General features: G+C 41.5%; 1 protein-coding gene across 4 annotated transcripts; it reads right to left on the bottom strand.

Annotated features, from left to right (window-relative positions):
- Positions 1-51: 51 nt before the first annotated feature.
- On the bottom strand, positions 52-8,021 carry Slitrk2 (SLIT and NTRK like family member 2). 4 transcript variants are annotated; one of them, XM_036174214.1, is made up of 4 exons: positions 7,608-8,021; positions 3,935-3,985; positions 3,675-3,836; positions 52-3,436 (listed from the first exon to the last, which is right to left on the bottom strand). In XM_036174214.1, exon 4 carries the CDS (start codon positions 3,403-3,405, stop codon positions 865-867), a length of 2,541 nt encoding a protein of 846 aa, XP_036030107.1. In that variant the 5' UTR covers positions 3,406-3,436; positions 3,675-3,836; positions 3,935-3,985; positions 7,608-8,021; the 3' UTR covers positions 52-864. The 4 variants fall into 4 exon arrangements, with proteins under 4 accessions (XP_036030107.1, XP_036030108.1, XP_036030106.1 ...); XM_036174215.1 differs by lacking the exon at positions 7,608-8,021 and having other exon boundaries at positions 3,665-3,836; positions 3,935-4,432; XM_036174213.1 differs by lacking the exon at positions 7,608-8,021 and having other exon boundaries at positions 3,935-4,432.
- Between the last annotated feature and the right edge of the window lie 5,520 nt (positions 8,022-13,541).

The raw sequence follows: 13,541 nt of genomic DNA, 5'->3' as shown, positions 1-13,541 counted from the left end.
TGTAAAATAATGATTTACAGAAGGTTATTAATTGTTCAATTCACTCTGATATTGGGTTAAATATATTTTATTAATGAATTGCTGATCCCGACAGAGGTGGATTATTACCTCTAGTCCACTGTTAAATCCATCTTTCTTGACTTAAATAAAATCACTTATAACGAACCCAGAAGAAAGGAAATATTTTACATTTAAGTCTATAATGTCCTAAGCTAGAATCATCTGATGACAGGCTGGTTTCTATAACTCAAGCAAATTGTATGTTGGCTTAATATAGCTGACAAATAGATCTATTTTACATTGATTTCTATTTTAAAAATACAACACATTAAAATACTTTTAATTTTCAAAGCTAAAAGAAACATTTAAGTAATATACTTAAGTGCAAAGGCACTTTAACACAAAGTAGCAATGCCCAGGCCTATACTTGGTAACTGAAGATGACGATAACATAGATCATTATTTACAAAAGAAATTGTAGTCCCAAAAGATCTTTGGAGATCTTCTACAAAATATTATTATTTGAAAACTTTACTTACTATTCCTTCATTCACTACCGTTTCTTTCAACTACCCACACGGGAAAAAGAAAAGAAAGAAAACAGACGCAAAACCTAAATAATATACATGAAAAAATGCAATGTAGAAACATTCATGTTCACTGATGGTTCCTAAGAAGTGTGGGTGGAGGTGGGAGATGAAGAGAAAAATAATTTAAAGGAATATCATTGCTTCACCCCTTTTCCCAAGCGCTTTCAGTGTCCCATTAGCACTGGGGTAGGAAGGACACAACAAAAGCAAATGCAGTGCTTCCAGCAGTTTGGATCGCATCCTTTGATGCTATAGGGCAGTAAGTGATTTCCCTTCACAGCTGACTGATTGCAGTTTGTTTTTCCAGAACTTCGAGGTAGTCTGGTTCTGATTGTGGCTTAGCTTGCAGTGAAGGGTGGTCTGGCTTTGACTGCCCCACAAAGCATTTTCTGGGAGTCCCATATAAAACGGTTTTATTGATTCTGTCTTGGTTTTGGCGTCGAGATTCATATGAGGGGGCAAACTGCCTTTTAGGTAAGGTACAAAAGTTATAGTGGAGTAGGCCTGCACTGGGGAGTTCCTTAACTCGCTCAGCAATATTCTGATACAGTAGCTCAGGCTCTCTTGGTGTGGCCTGCTTTTCTAGTAACTCAGTGGCACTTATTGTGTAAGCAAGTGTTGCTGGCTCTTCTTTTTTCTCCTCCAGGTTGCCATAGCTGAAGTCCTGCAGGTTTCTGTAATAGGCTACTGGGTCTCCTTCTTTTTGCATGTAGATAGGGTTTTGGCACATCTGACCCACAGGTGGGGGGATGTAATTATAGACATGACCATCAGTTTTATCATTTGTTTCGGTATTGTAAGACCCATATTGTAACTGGAAAGAACTTACATCTAAATTGTTGGCACTCCTGGGAACAGTTGGCACTCCCTTTCGACGTTTCAGAACAAAGACGAATAACCCCGCCCCAAAACAGACAGACAGGATAAAAACAACAAGCAATCCTAAAATTAAGACAGAAAGTGGAACTTCAGTGTGTAGTTCAGGGTAAGAACTAGGAGACACACTAAGTGACCTTGGTGTGTCTGTGTTGTGATTCATTGATAAAATAGTCCCACCTGACAAGTTAGGATTATCTGGACAAATAGCCTCCCTTCCCAGGAATTTCAGTATCTCCCCTGCATGCTTAGCGGGAGATTCACAAGTCACCTCATTGATGATGACAGGAGAATTGGCATGTTCAGTCCAGTCCTTTAGTCCCATGATGTCACAGGTACAGTCCCATGGGTTCTCTTGAAGATCTATCTGAATAAAAGCAGGAAGCTGATCCAGAACCCCTTTTACAGGCAGGTGTGAAAAATGATTGTTTCTCAGATTCAGCCTGGTGAGGGCTGTGCCCCCAAATATATTATCAGGTAAGGACCTCAGCAGGTTGTTATTCAGAAACAGGAGCTGGAGGTTAATTAAAGCATCAAAGGTCAGTGGCTTAATCTCCTTAATGACATTATACTCTAAATAGAGATACTGCAAGCTCTGCAGTCCATCAAACATAGAAGGATACAGCACTTCAAGGTAATTGCCATTTAGATAAAGTCTGCGTAAACTGGTCAGGTTTGTAAAGGCACCTTCCTGAATGACTGCAATTCTGTTGTTTCCTAAATGCAACAAATCCAGCGAACTGTATTCTAAGAGGTCATTTTTATATACTGTTTGGAGATAGTTGCCTGTTAGGTAGAGTTTCTTTGGACTAGTAGGTTTGGGCTGCAGGTCAGAGATGTTAGTGAACTTCCTTTCTTGGCAATTAACATTTAAACCATTGTCTGAGCTCTGAGAGGTACACACACAGCTGCTGGGACAGGTGAGGGCCACAGGGGACTTGGTCTGGTACACCATGATTGGGCCAAAGCTCTGCCGGTCTTTTGACACAGTCACTCGTGGAGTTGGACGATTTCTCATTTTGGGTGGCCGGCTTGCTTTGGGGGCCTTGGTGGGATTAAGAGCAGGGTTCACTGTGGGGAACAGCCTTTGAACCTGAGTGTCTGGATGACCGCTCCTCTGACTAGAATCACCACTTGCGCTTTTTCTGGGACAGAGGTCTTGTCTGGTCAGCTGGGTCACATCTTTCCCATGTAACCTGAAAGGAGTCTCACAGACAATCTCTCCGACAAAAACAGTAATGGTGTCCAGCCATGCCTTGAGAGGAAGTAGGTCACAGGTGCAATTCCATGGGTTTTCTTCCAGCTGAATTTCCATGATTCCTCCAATATGTTCAAGGACACCAGCAAAAGGCATTACTTTCAACCTGTTTCCCCGCAGGTCTAAGTGAGTTAGCAGGACAAACCGAAACACATTACTAGGCAGAGACAGCAAAAGGTTGTCATTCAAGATGAGCACTTTGAGCTTATTCAATTTGCTAAATGCCCCTGCCTCAATGGTGCTGATGTAATTGTAGTCAGCTTGGAGGTACTCCAGGCTCTCTAGGCCTAGAAAAGTGTCCTCTCTCAATACCTCCAGTTTGTTGTTATTGAGGTGCAGTCTCTTCAGAGTCTTCAGACCACTAAATGCCCCAGGTCGGATCTCCTGCAACCCATTGTTACCTAGATGAAGAGTCACAGCATTTGAGTAGTTGACAAATTCGTTTGGATACAGTCTAGTCAAGAGGTTTCCATTGAGAAACAGCTGATAGATGCGATACTGGGGGGGTTGGAGCAAGCTGACAGTTGTAAATCCTTTGTTTTCACAGTTAATATTCAGTACGTTTTCCTTCTCTTCGCACAGGCAACGGATCTTGCAAATGTCTTTGGCAGTTTTGCGGCTCTCTGACTGTAAGATCCCGGCCATGGTTAACACACTGAGGAACCAAATGCTGCTCAGCATCTTTAGGCACCTTCGATGTCAGCTCAGGTACCTACAGGCAAACATTGAGTGAGGGACAGGGGAAGAAAGCAGGATGCAGGGAAGAAAGAAACAAGGAAGCTAGATTAAAATGGCAAAGCTAGGAGGCGGGTGGGAGGGGGAGAGTGAGGGGGTGGGCAGCAAGGAAGAACGAAATCACTGTGTATTTCAAAGCAGTTTCTACTCTTTTTTCTCTACCCACTCCCCCAAGCCCACCCACACAACGCGTCCTGGAACACACATGCTTGCACCTGATTTCCTGGTGGGTCACAGCCAGCCACAGAGTCATTAGTAATCCAGTTGTCCTACTAAATCCGGCCCATCTCCTCTTCCCCTGGGGTATTTTGAAGAAATTTCAGGCAGATTGCCCGTCTTGGGCTTGCAGCAGAAATTGCTTTACTTTTATTTTTAAACTGCATTAAAAGAGGGGGGTGGGAAAATTAAGAGCCAGGGGACTGGCGGAGGGAATAGAGTGGGAGGGCAAAGATAGCTCTGGGTTGGGGGTACTCACACATCAGAAGATAGGACTCCCCTCCTCTTCAGTCCACCAGTAGTTTTGCATCTTCAGGAAGAGAGGGAGAACAAAGTAAAAGGAGATGCCGCTTGCAGGGGGATGCTCTGCTTGTTGTTGCTTGATTTAATTTGATGGGGGGCGGGTACGCAGACACCCGCTGACAGCCAGAGAGGAAGAGGAGGATTGGAGCAGAAAGGAGCTGCGCTGCAGGGAACCGGGGATGTGATTGCATAGGGAGGTCTTGTGGACTGGGTCGCTTCCGTGGTTGCCACAGCGGAGCCTGGGCGCGCGCTTTCAGTCCAGTGGCAGCAGCAGCAGTGCGTCTAGCTGTTTGAATTTGAGAGGTTTTGCAGGCTCCCCAGGACAGGACTAAGGGTGACGTCACGGGAGAGAGGAATGTGGGCAGAATATCCAGGGCGCTTGGTGGGGGAGGGTGGGGCAGACGCTTCCCTTCCCAGAGAGTGGCTTTGCACAGCTCAATTCCCAGCTGCGTCAGTTGTTTCAGAATTAGTCTATCTCCAGCTGGGCTGGCGGCAAGAGAAGCTCCTTCTGAACAGGAGTTTGTTTCTCAAGCAGGCGGCCCAGCTCTGATTAGTGGTGGCCTTACTGAAACTCCCCTAATCCAAACCAGTCAGAGTGATCTCTTTCACTTGCCCTTCCTTGCCTACACATTGCTTAAGGACAGTGACCTGACCATTAAGACTGATCTCATGCAAATACCCAAGGAGGGATCCAGACCTGCCTAGGAAATTAAATGTGTGTATGTGTGTGGTACCTCTTGCTACAGGACTTATGCCAGCTAGACAGACTGCTAGCTGAGATGCTTTCAGTGCAAAGTGGAGTGTTCCTGCGCTAGTGTGTCTGTGTAGGAGGAGTGAGAAGAGTTCTCCTAGGGGATCAATACTTTATATACAGAGCTCTGTTTCAGTGCTTAGGGAATTACATTCTTGGTGGTGACCAGCCAAACAGCTATTTGCCTGGACTCTGGAAAGCCAGCTAGCTAAAAGTTAACTGGTAGACTGAGCCAAACAAAAATAAAATGCTTCTCCCCCTGAGGTTTATACTTAGCCAGATAATGAAGCTTAAACGTGTGCTTTTTGCCTGGAGGAAAGTGAAGTGGAGTGGGTGTCAGAAAAGTATTGCCAGGCTGAGACTCAGCTAGGAGTGGAGCCAAGGCAAGAGATGTTGAGCCCTCCAGGCTGCCCCACCCTCCCACAAAAAAACAAAACCAACCAACCAACCAAACAAAAACCCACCAAAACCAAAACCAAAAATGCAGGGAAGAATGCAGGGCCAGAGAACTGACTCCTAATGAAGAAAGGGCTAAAAGAAATCATGAGCTGGGACCCAGAATAACAGTGATGAAAGGGACTGATTAAATGTGTCTATTCCACAAAACAATTCACCTTTCTTTCTCTGCCTCTTCAGATCTGCTGCAGAGTTCACCCAGAGTCTCATTACCTAGCCAAAATGTAAGGTAGGCAATGCCACAGGCAAAATAAATGATCTGAGGGTGGAAACCCACCCATTTTACTCCTTTTGTCTCCCTATTAAGTTAAAGTCTTAAGACTGTAGCTTATACAAGTTTCTCCCTCAGAATGATCGGGGTAGTTTATAAACTTCAGCAATAAGGCCACCTGTGGCACTATGATCTCCTGCCCCATTCTGTCTGGTTTTCTGTCTGCTCTCTTCCTCCTTTCAGGAAAAGCCTTTGACCATGCCTCAAGATCCCTCTTCATGCTCTTTGGACTTTAGCAAGATTTATTCATGCTGGGGCCTTAATTTTCTTTCCCTGGGCCATAGAGCAATCATGGGACTAGCATAGCTGTCCTGGGAGTGGGGAATGCAGATGTGGATTGCCTCTCATTCTATTGCAGGTGGATCATTACTTTCAAGCAGAGTGATTCCTTATGAGCAAAATTAGGCTCCTTTCATAAGAAAGGGAAACTTTTCTGTGCATTTCTAAATATTAAAGTACATTGTTCCTAGGAAGATATGATTTATTCACTCAGCCTTTCATTTAACAAACATTTACTAATTTGGTTGATATTTCACTGACTTAAAAGCTAATATCAAAGCTGTACAAAACCTAACAAACCAGGTTTATTTTACAGATCAGGACCTTCCTTGACCAGGTGACCTGCTGACTTGGTTAACTTCAAGAAACTAAAATTAGAAACAGAACTTAGGGATTCCGAGTAACAGTGTATTCTTCAGAGCCCAATATTGCTTAATATGAATTAGAGAATTGCATACCTAAACTTAGTGGGGCATTTACAGGGAATGTGCTCAATTTTACTGCTATAATAAATATCACTAGCTTTAGTGTTCAAATACAGTAAAATCTTAAAGATATAGATAATGCTCTATAGACTCTTTGAAGACCAGGATTGTTTTGCTAGAAATGAAAGAGAAAGAGAGGAAAGGGGGAGAGGGGAATAGAGGAGAGGAGAGGGGAGGGGAAGCAAGAGGACAGGAGAGGAGAGAGGAGAGGGAAAGGCAAAGAAGAGGAGAGGAGAGGGGAGGGGAAGCAAGAGGACAGGAGAGGAGAGAGGAGAGGGAAAGGCAAAGAAGGGGAGAGGAGAGGGGAGGGGAAAGTAGAGGGATTTGGGGGTCTTGAAATTATTAACTATTACATAGTAAAAGAAATCTGGTGGTAGTCTAGCTGTAGTGAGCCATACCAAGGACCCTGAGGTGCCTGGTTTTCATTCCATGGTTCCCTTTCTGCAAGAGTTAATTTACTCTGTTACTGTATTTTCTGCCTGTATCTGAGCCACTTTCAGAAACATAGTTGTTTCTGGAAGTGAATGAGCCTCAAACTTAATGGACACTTTTAAGTAAGTTTCATTTGGTCCTGCATATCTCTAAGAACCTCTAAAATGATGGGCTTTTAAGGAGCTGGAAAGGTTGGGGTGAACTGGGAAATCCAGGAGCAGGAGGGGCAGATGCTTAAGTAAGCAAAATGCTTGTTCTCTTCCTTGAAGAGAGGAAAGTTGAAGTGCATACTCCACTGCCTCATCCTCCTTTGTCACTAACCAGCTAGAGCTGGGATCGCCCAAGCTTTTTCCACAGATCATGGAGGGGCCAGGCTGCAACACAGAGCCCACCTTCATCCCTGTAATCCTTATGGCCAGAGCCAGCTTAGAAGTCCAGCAGGCCAGGCAGCCTTCTTCTCCAGCCTCCTGTCTGACCCATGCTGTTCTCTGGTCTGGAGACACTCAGGCTCTAAGGGAGTTCCCCTTTGCAAGGAAAGGGACTACACACCAGCCCCTAGAGTAGTCTTATCTTTCATACATCCTAGCGGCTAACATCTAGATGTCAGAGAGAGGGTGACCTCGTACCCCCCCACCCCCACTCCGAAGGCCACTTACCCTACCCTTGCCATGGGGCTTGGGCACTGCGAATAAATGGAGCATGTTACTAGCAGAAGATCTTGCATGGGTCATCCCTTGCAGCGATGGTCACCTGGTTATGAGATTCCCAGATCCCTACCACACCCGCAGAAGGTCAGGAGCAAAAAACAAGAGGGTACCGAGGAGAGAGGGAGATTCGCAAAGGATGACCACGGTGGGTAGAGTCTATCCACTCCATGGTCCTTCCCACTTTTGGGCCAAAGTAATCCTGCTCACGGGTCCCCTTGTCATGGTATTCCCGAGTGTTCTGAACTTACCGAGAGCAGAGTGCGCTGCCGCGATCTTCTCCGGAGGCTCCCGCAGCATCTGTGACTCAGGAGCCAGCACTCCCTGGGTACCAGTCGGGCTGGCTGTGCGGTGGCACAGCAGCGAGGAGAGCAGGCGGTGGCCCTCCACCCCCACCCCAGGGCAGGCAGATCCTTGCTGGAGCAGCTCTCTACACAGCAGCACTTCTGGCAGGAAGGAGGGAGGGAAGGAGAGATTAGAGGGAGGGAGAAAAGGATGGCCGCCCCTCTCCTGCACTTATCAATCACCCTGCAGATCAAATGTCCCTGCTGTGCACTCCGGAGGGGGAATGTACCAGCCCACAAAGGAGCCTGCTCCAATTATCTGACAAGCTCTGCAGAGCACCGCTCTTGCCTGTCGGCCCTCTTTACTGGAACTCTGCCCAGCTCTTGCAGCCTCTACCTTGTGCTGCAAGTGAAATAAGGATAACACTTGCTTGATTTCTTGATATCATATCTGAGAAGACCCTAAGACTCCTAGGTGGAAGTTATGGACAAGTAAAAAAAGCAGTGAGCAATCTGATTTGGACACTTAGCTGCTGCCTCCCTTAACTAGTAAACACCCAATCACTGGAGTTCGCTTGCATATATTTAAGGACCTCCTCTCAGGCTGGTAAACAACGCATTTTCATATTATATAGTGCTCAGGAAAACTCCTGCAAATGTTTGAACAAAAGCAAGACTTAGCACTGTTTCAGATCAGCCTTAACAGTGATTATTTTTATGCTTCAGGAGGTTGTCACAGCCCTCTTTCTTGCCCTCTCCTTTGCTTCCCCCCTACCTCATTTCTTCTTCCTCTTTATTGGTAGTCTGGGCTGATTCTATTAAAGGGAGACACTCGTTCAAAGAGTCAGTATCGTTCAAGAAGGTGGTGAGAATTTTACAAGGAGCACTACAGTTCCCTGTAGACCCACCTTCCTTGCAGCTGCTTCTCAATTCTCCCAGAGCATTCTGGATAAAGTTGCAATTACTTCCTCTAATCAAAGAATATAGAGTTAATTTGCTGGTGCCAAAACAGTGGCCACCTCATCCTAGAAGAGATGGCCCTAAATGAAATCCCCATAGCTTCCTGACTTTTTCATAAACTCTCTCAGAGTCTGTCAGAATACCCAGACGGTTGGTGGGGAACAGCAGAAAAATAAGTCAAAATCAGAAAATTATGCCAGGAGAGAGGTGCAATATTAGAACAAAAGCTAGCTAGGAAGCTAATGAATCTGCTTTAGGGTTAATCTGCTTTCAAGGTTATTGCCCATACATTTAAAGCAGGTTCACATAGCACTGACTTCCACCTCTTGCCTCTTGAAATTCTTTTGTGCTTTTTTCCTTTCTCTTCTCTTTGGCTTTCTTTTTATAATGGTTGCCTAAGAATGCTGGGCTTTCAAAAAAGAATATCACTAAATATCTTATAGTGTGAACAGGAAAAGTTTACTTTAGTAATAGTTCAAATTGTCTAATTTTATCTCTTGGATCTAAGGATCATTAATGTTCCTTTTATTCCAATTTTAAGAAAGTATATTTTGAAATTTCCATGTCATTCATATAAGCAATTTTGGAATTTCGTATGTTTGAACATAGCATGTGGACATGCTGTTTTAAGCTACATGGACACATTCCTCTTTTAAATGCCATATATATAAAGTTCAATGTTGTATTTGCTAAAGATTGTAGTGGAAGTAGGTGCACACTGTATTATTATTGAGGGCAGTTATTTTGTTACTTTTCTGTCTTGCTCTCTTTCTTGTAGTTATTTAATGGGTGCTTAAACAACTACAAAATATTAAGCTAAGAGACCATTTTCAGATGTAAAATAATGAGACAGTCCATCAGAGAAAAGGGAGATTATTCTGAGAAGGGTGGTGTGTCTCTAGTTAAAGGGAACACACACACACACACACACACACACACACACACACACACACACGTACATACGCATGCAGGCAAGCAAGCAAGCAAACAAACAAGCTATAACTAGTCTTCAAATTTAGAGAAGTACATAGTACCAGTAATAAAAACAAACTGATGTTTATTGGATCTAGCAAGCCTAAGTAATGGATGGAGTGCATCTATTTTAATTAGCCCTATAAGCAACTCTCACATGCTTACCAGCCTTCAGAAAGCATTTAACAACCTGCCTTTCCACATGGGACCACAGTGACAGTAAGATAAAATTAAAAAGAATACACTATACTTACTGTCATCAGAAAACTTTCAAGTAGATAGGTACCATTTTGAAGTGTTTTCTCTGAATGTGCACATACACACTAAATGATGAACAATACCAAATTTTGTCAAAGTTGTACAAATAATAATAGAAGAGAGATTGAAGCATTTGAAAAAATTAATTTAAATTTATTTAAAAGCTACTTTATACTGACTTTTCTAAAAAGTTTCTGTTTTAGTGGAAAGTTTCTAAGTAAAATAGAATACAAAACATACATGGATATTTTACTAACACAAATGACATTATTATCAATGCTTCTATATAGAAGCAATATGAATGTATCTTGATGTTTGTGTGTTTTTTTCCCTATTGGATGATTTATTTTACTGAAGGATTAGAGATCCTTGTTTGCAAATCAAGTGAGAAAATGGAGAGATACTATAAAATTTTGCCTCTACTTTTATAAATTTAAGAGTATTAGAAGAAAAGCAGAAATTTCATTTACGATGGATAAAAAGCATGTTTCTAAGGTATGCAAATGCTACCAAGTTACTGTGTAGTATATAGTTCACCTGAGAATGTTATTTCTCCATCTTTTCACTAGAACCAGAAAGCATCAGGTAAACAAACAGAATGAAAGAAGAGTATGAATTCTAAGATTACTGCCTTTTCAGAGAAAACTGTTCCCTTGAAGCAAACATTTAAAAAAGAGATCCAAAGGACAAATTACTAAATAAAGAAATGTGACATAAAGAGGGCATGCCCTTAATACCAATGATTAAAATTTAAAGGTTATTTTAGACTTTGGTTTCTGATTTTTTTGAAGGTATAGATTTTTAAAAACTCAGTTCAATTATTCTAATTATTTTGGCATGGGTTTTGTCTTTTTTGAATAGTGTGCCAGCACCCAAAGCAGTTTTTCTTTTAATTAAGCACATGTCTAAGTACTTTAACTCAAAGATCTGGGCTCACTTCCCACCTCATTACTTCTTCATCATAGATCCATAGGAAGATCTGCACCTCTTTCAGTTTCTCCATGTGTAAAACTATTGATACCATCTTATGATATCAGGACAGGATGAATATAATACTCTTAATCATTTCCAGGTGCTACACATAAATTCAGGGAAACTTTCAAATGAGGAATTCCTAAACTCATTCCCTAAATTGAAGAAACTTAACAAAATCTAATCATTTTAGTAAGATGGGAGTCAGAATTGGAAAAAAACAAAAAACAAAAAACAAAAAAAACCCCAAAAACTTGTGATTTCTGTTGTTATATAATTCCAACCATTCAAACAAAAACTTCATTCCATTTTTCACTTTTTTCAAAATAACTGTACATGTATGATGGGAAGTAATGTGAAATGGACAAGATCTAGAGTTATCTAGGAGACAATCTCTGGCCTTATCTGTAAGGGAATTTCTAGATGAGGTTGTTTATGGTGAGAAGATCCACTCTAATAGTGAGTGACTCCATTCTGAGGGTTAGACTCCTAGAGTGAATAATAAAGGGAAAAAGAGATGGCTATCAGTATTTATATCTCTCTGCTTCTTTTCCTTATAACCAGCTGCCTCCTTCTCCTGGCATGATTTCCCTTGCCGTGATGGACTGTATCCCTTGAAACTGTAAGTCATAGTAAGCCTCCCCTCCCTGAAATTGCTTTGGCCAGACGTTTTGTCACCACACTGAGAAAAGTAACTAATGCAATATGTATAAACTGCAATTGCTCAATCTCATCATGATTAACATTATTACTTAATAACACAGCAATAGCAAGATTGTAGAATGCCTGGTAGTGTGTTTTCTTCCCTATTACATGTAGCTGGAAGATTTCCTGTGTCCCTGCCTGCTGATGGTCAGGACAAATCTCTCCCATTTGCATCCCCCAAGGAAACACATAGAAGCTTATATTAATTATAACTGCATGGGCATGGCTAAAGCTTTTTGCTAGCTAGCTCTATATTTTAAATTAACCCGTAACTATTAATCTATGTATTACCACATGTTCTATGGCTTTATTTGCATCCCATTACATGTTGCTCCCTGGGTGGCTTGCCGGCATCTCTCCCCCTCTTCTTCCTGTCTCATTCTTTGAATTTCCCACCTGCCACTAAGCTGCCTTGCCATAGGCCAAGCAGCTTTATTTATTAACCAATCACTGCAACACATATTCACAATGTACAGAAATACATTCCCCCATCAACTACACTCTTTTTGTTTTGTTTTGTTTTGTTTTTCGAGACAACTACTACACTCTTTAGCCTCTTGTACTCTAAGACTTGTATGTGGAGGCAGGTGACACAAAATGATGTTGTGCCTCAGGAAGAAATGTGTATCATAACCCTTGGTAGTCATAGTCTAAAGCAAAACTTTCATAACCGGAAATATTCTACTGAATTGATTTCAGAGGTGGCTAATAGATTCTATCTCATACTTTGAAAACACTAACTCACTAGATTGGGCAGGAAAGAAAGGAAATTGGGACAGAAAAGAGAAAAATAGGCAATTGAGGCAGAAGGGAGAAAAAAATACATGTGGTAAAAAGTTATGGAAGAATTTATAGTGCTTGACCAATTATGTCAAGTTCCAGCTACAAATGGTTCCTATTCCCTGAGGATTCTAGATCTTCCCTTTTATTGAGTCCAGTGATTCATTGGCAAGAACATCATTTAAGCTTACTGAGCTTGTAAGTAAATATGCAGAGCAAATGCCACAGATTGTACAGATAAGGCATAGGGCAGAGTAAGGATATATTTCATTTATCCTGACACAATCTAGACTATTAGTCTTACTGCAAGTGGACATTTTATTTTGGTCTGGAGTTATAATCTAATATGTTCAGGAGGTTTGATGTTGCACTTTATTGGAACGGTATTGTGCTATTTATGTACTAAGTTCTCTTGATTTTATTTATGCATTTATATTTAGCTAGTATAAATGTATGGTAAAGTATGCACTATGGTAGAGAGTTTAATGCTGACTTTGCTGGAAGATTAAAAAATGTCTGCTAGATGCCTAGTTCTAAAGAGTTACAGCCAGAAGAACATTTGCATTACGTATTTCTGATTTTTAAAAATATCTTCATTTGTGAAAAGGACTAGTCTATAAGTATTTAAAAAATGATGGAGATGGTATACTGCAGATCTACCACAAAATTGTGATTTGCACAAAACGAAGTATGCTTTAAAAATTGTGAATGCAAAAGTGAGGTGAGAGCAAGAATGAAAATTAAATCATTTCCAAATAAGCATTGGATGCATTATTCAACCACCACTATAAATCAGTGAGGGCAAAATGGAATTTTTAACCTTTAACCCTGATTAATTATTGTTTGAACATGATGTTAGTTCCTTTTTTCCCCTCCGTTATGTTTCAGTAAGTCCCTAATTAACATTACAATGATACCTAGCATATAGCTCTATTCATCTGATTATTCCTATTATTATTCCTGAGGTCACCCCTAAGGCAATGATAAAATTTCTAAGGCATATCCTACAACTTTTGTACCTGTCTGCAGAATTAACCTTTGTTGTCCTAAACATATCTGTTGTGAAGGAACCACAGGATTTGTCTATAAAAACATCATTTTGGGTGACCCCAGGAAACCATGAAAATACTAGAGACACAGATATCACCACCTTGTTCCTCCACTTTTTCAGCCAATAATATTAGTGATTTACTATAGTACTTTAAAAGAACCAAAGATAAGCTCAGTTTTTGCTATATATTATTGCTCTTCAAT

This window comes from Onychomys torridus, chromosome X (assembly GCF_903995425.1).
Source record: "Onychomys torridus chromosome X, mOncTor1.1, whole genome shotgun sequence".
NCBI classification, from domain to species: domain Eukaryota; kingdom Metazoa; phylum Chordata; class Mammalia; order Rodentia; family Cricetidae; genus Onychomys; species Onychomys torridus.
This window is presented reverse-complemented; position numbering and strand designations above follow the sequence as displayed.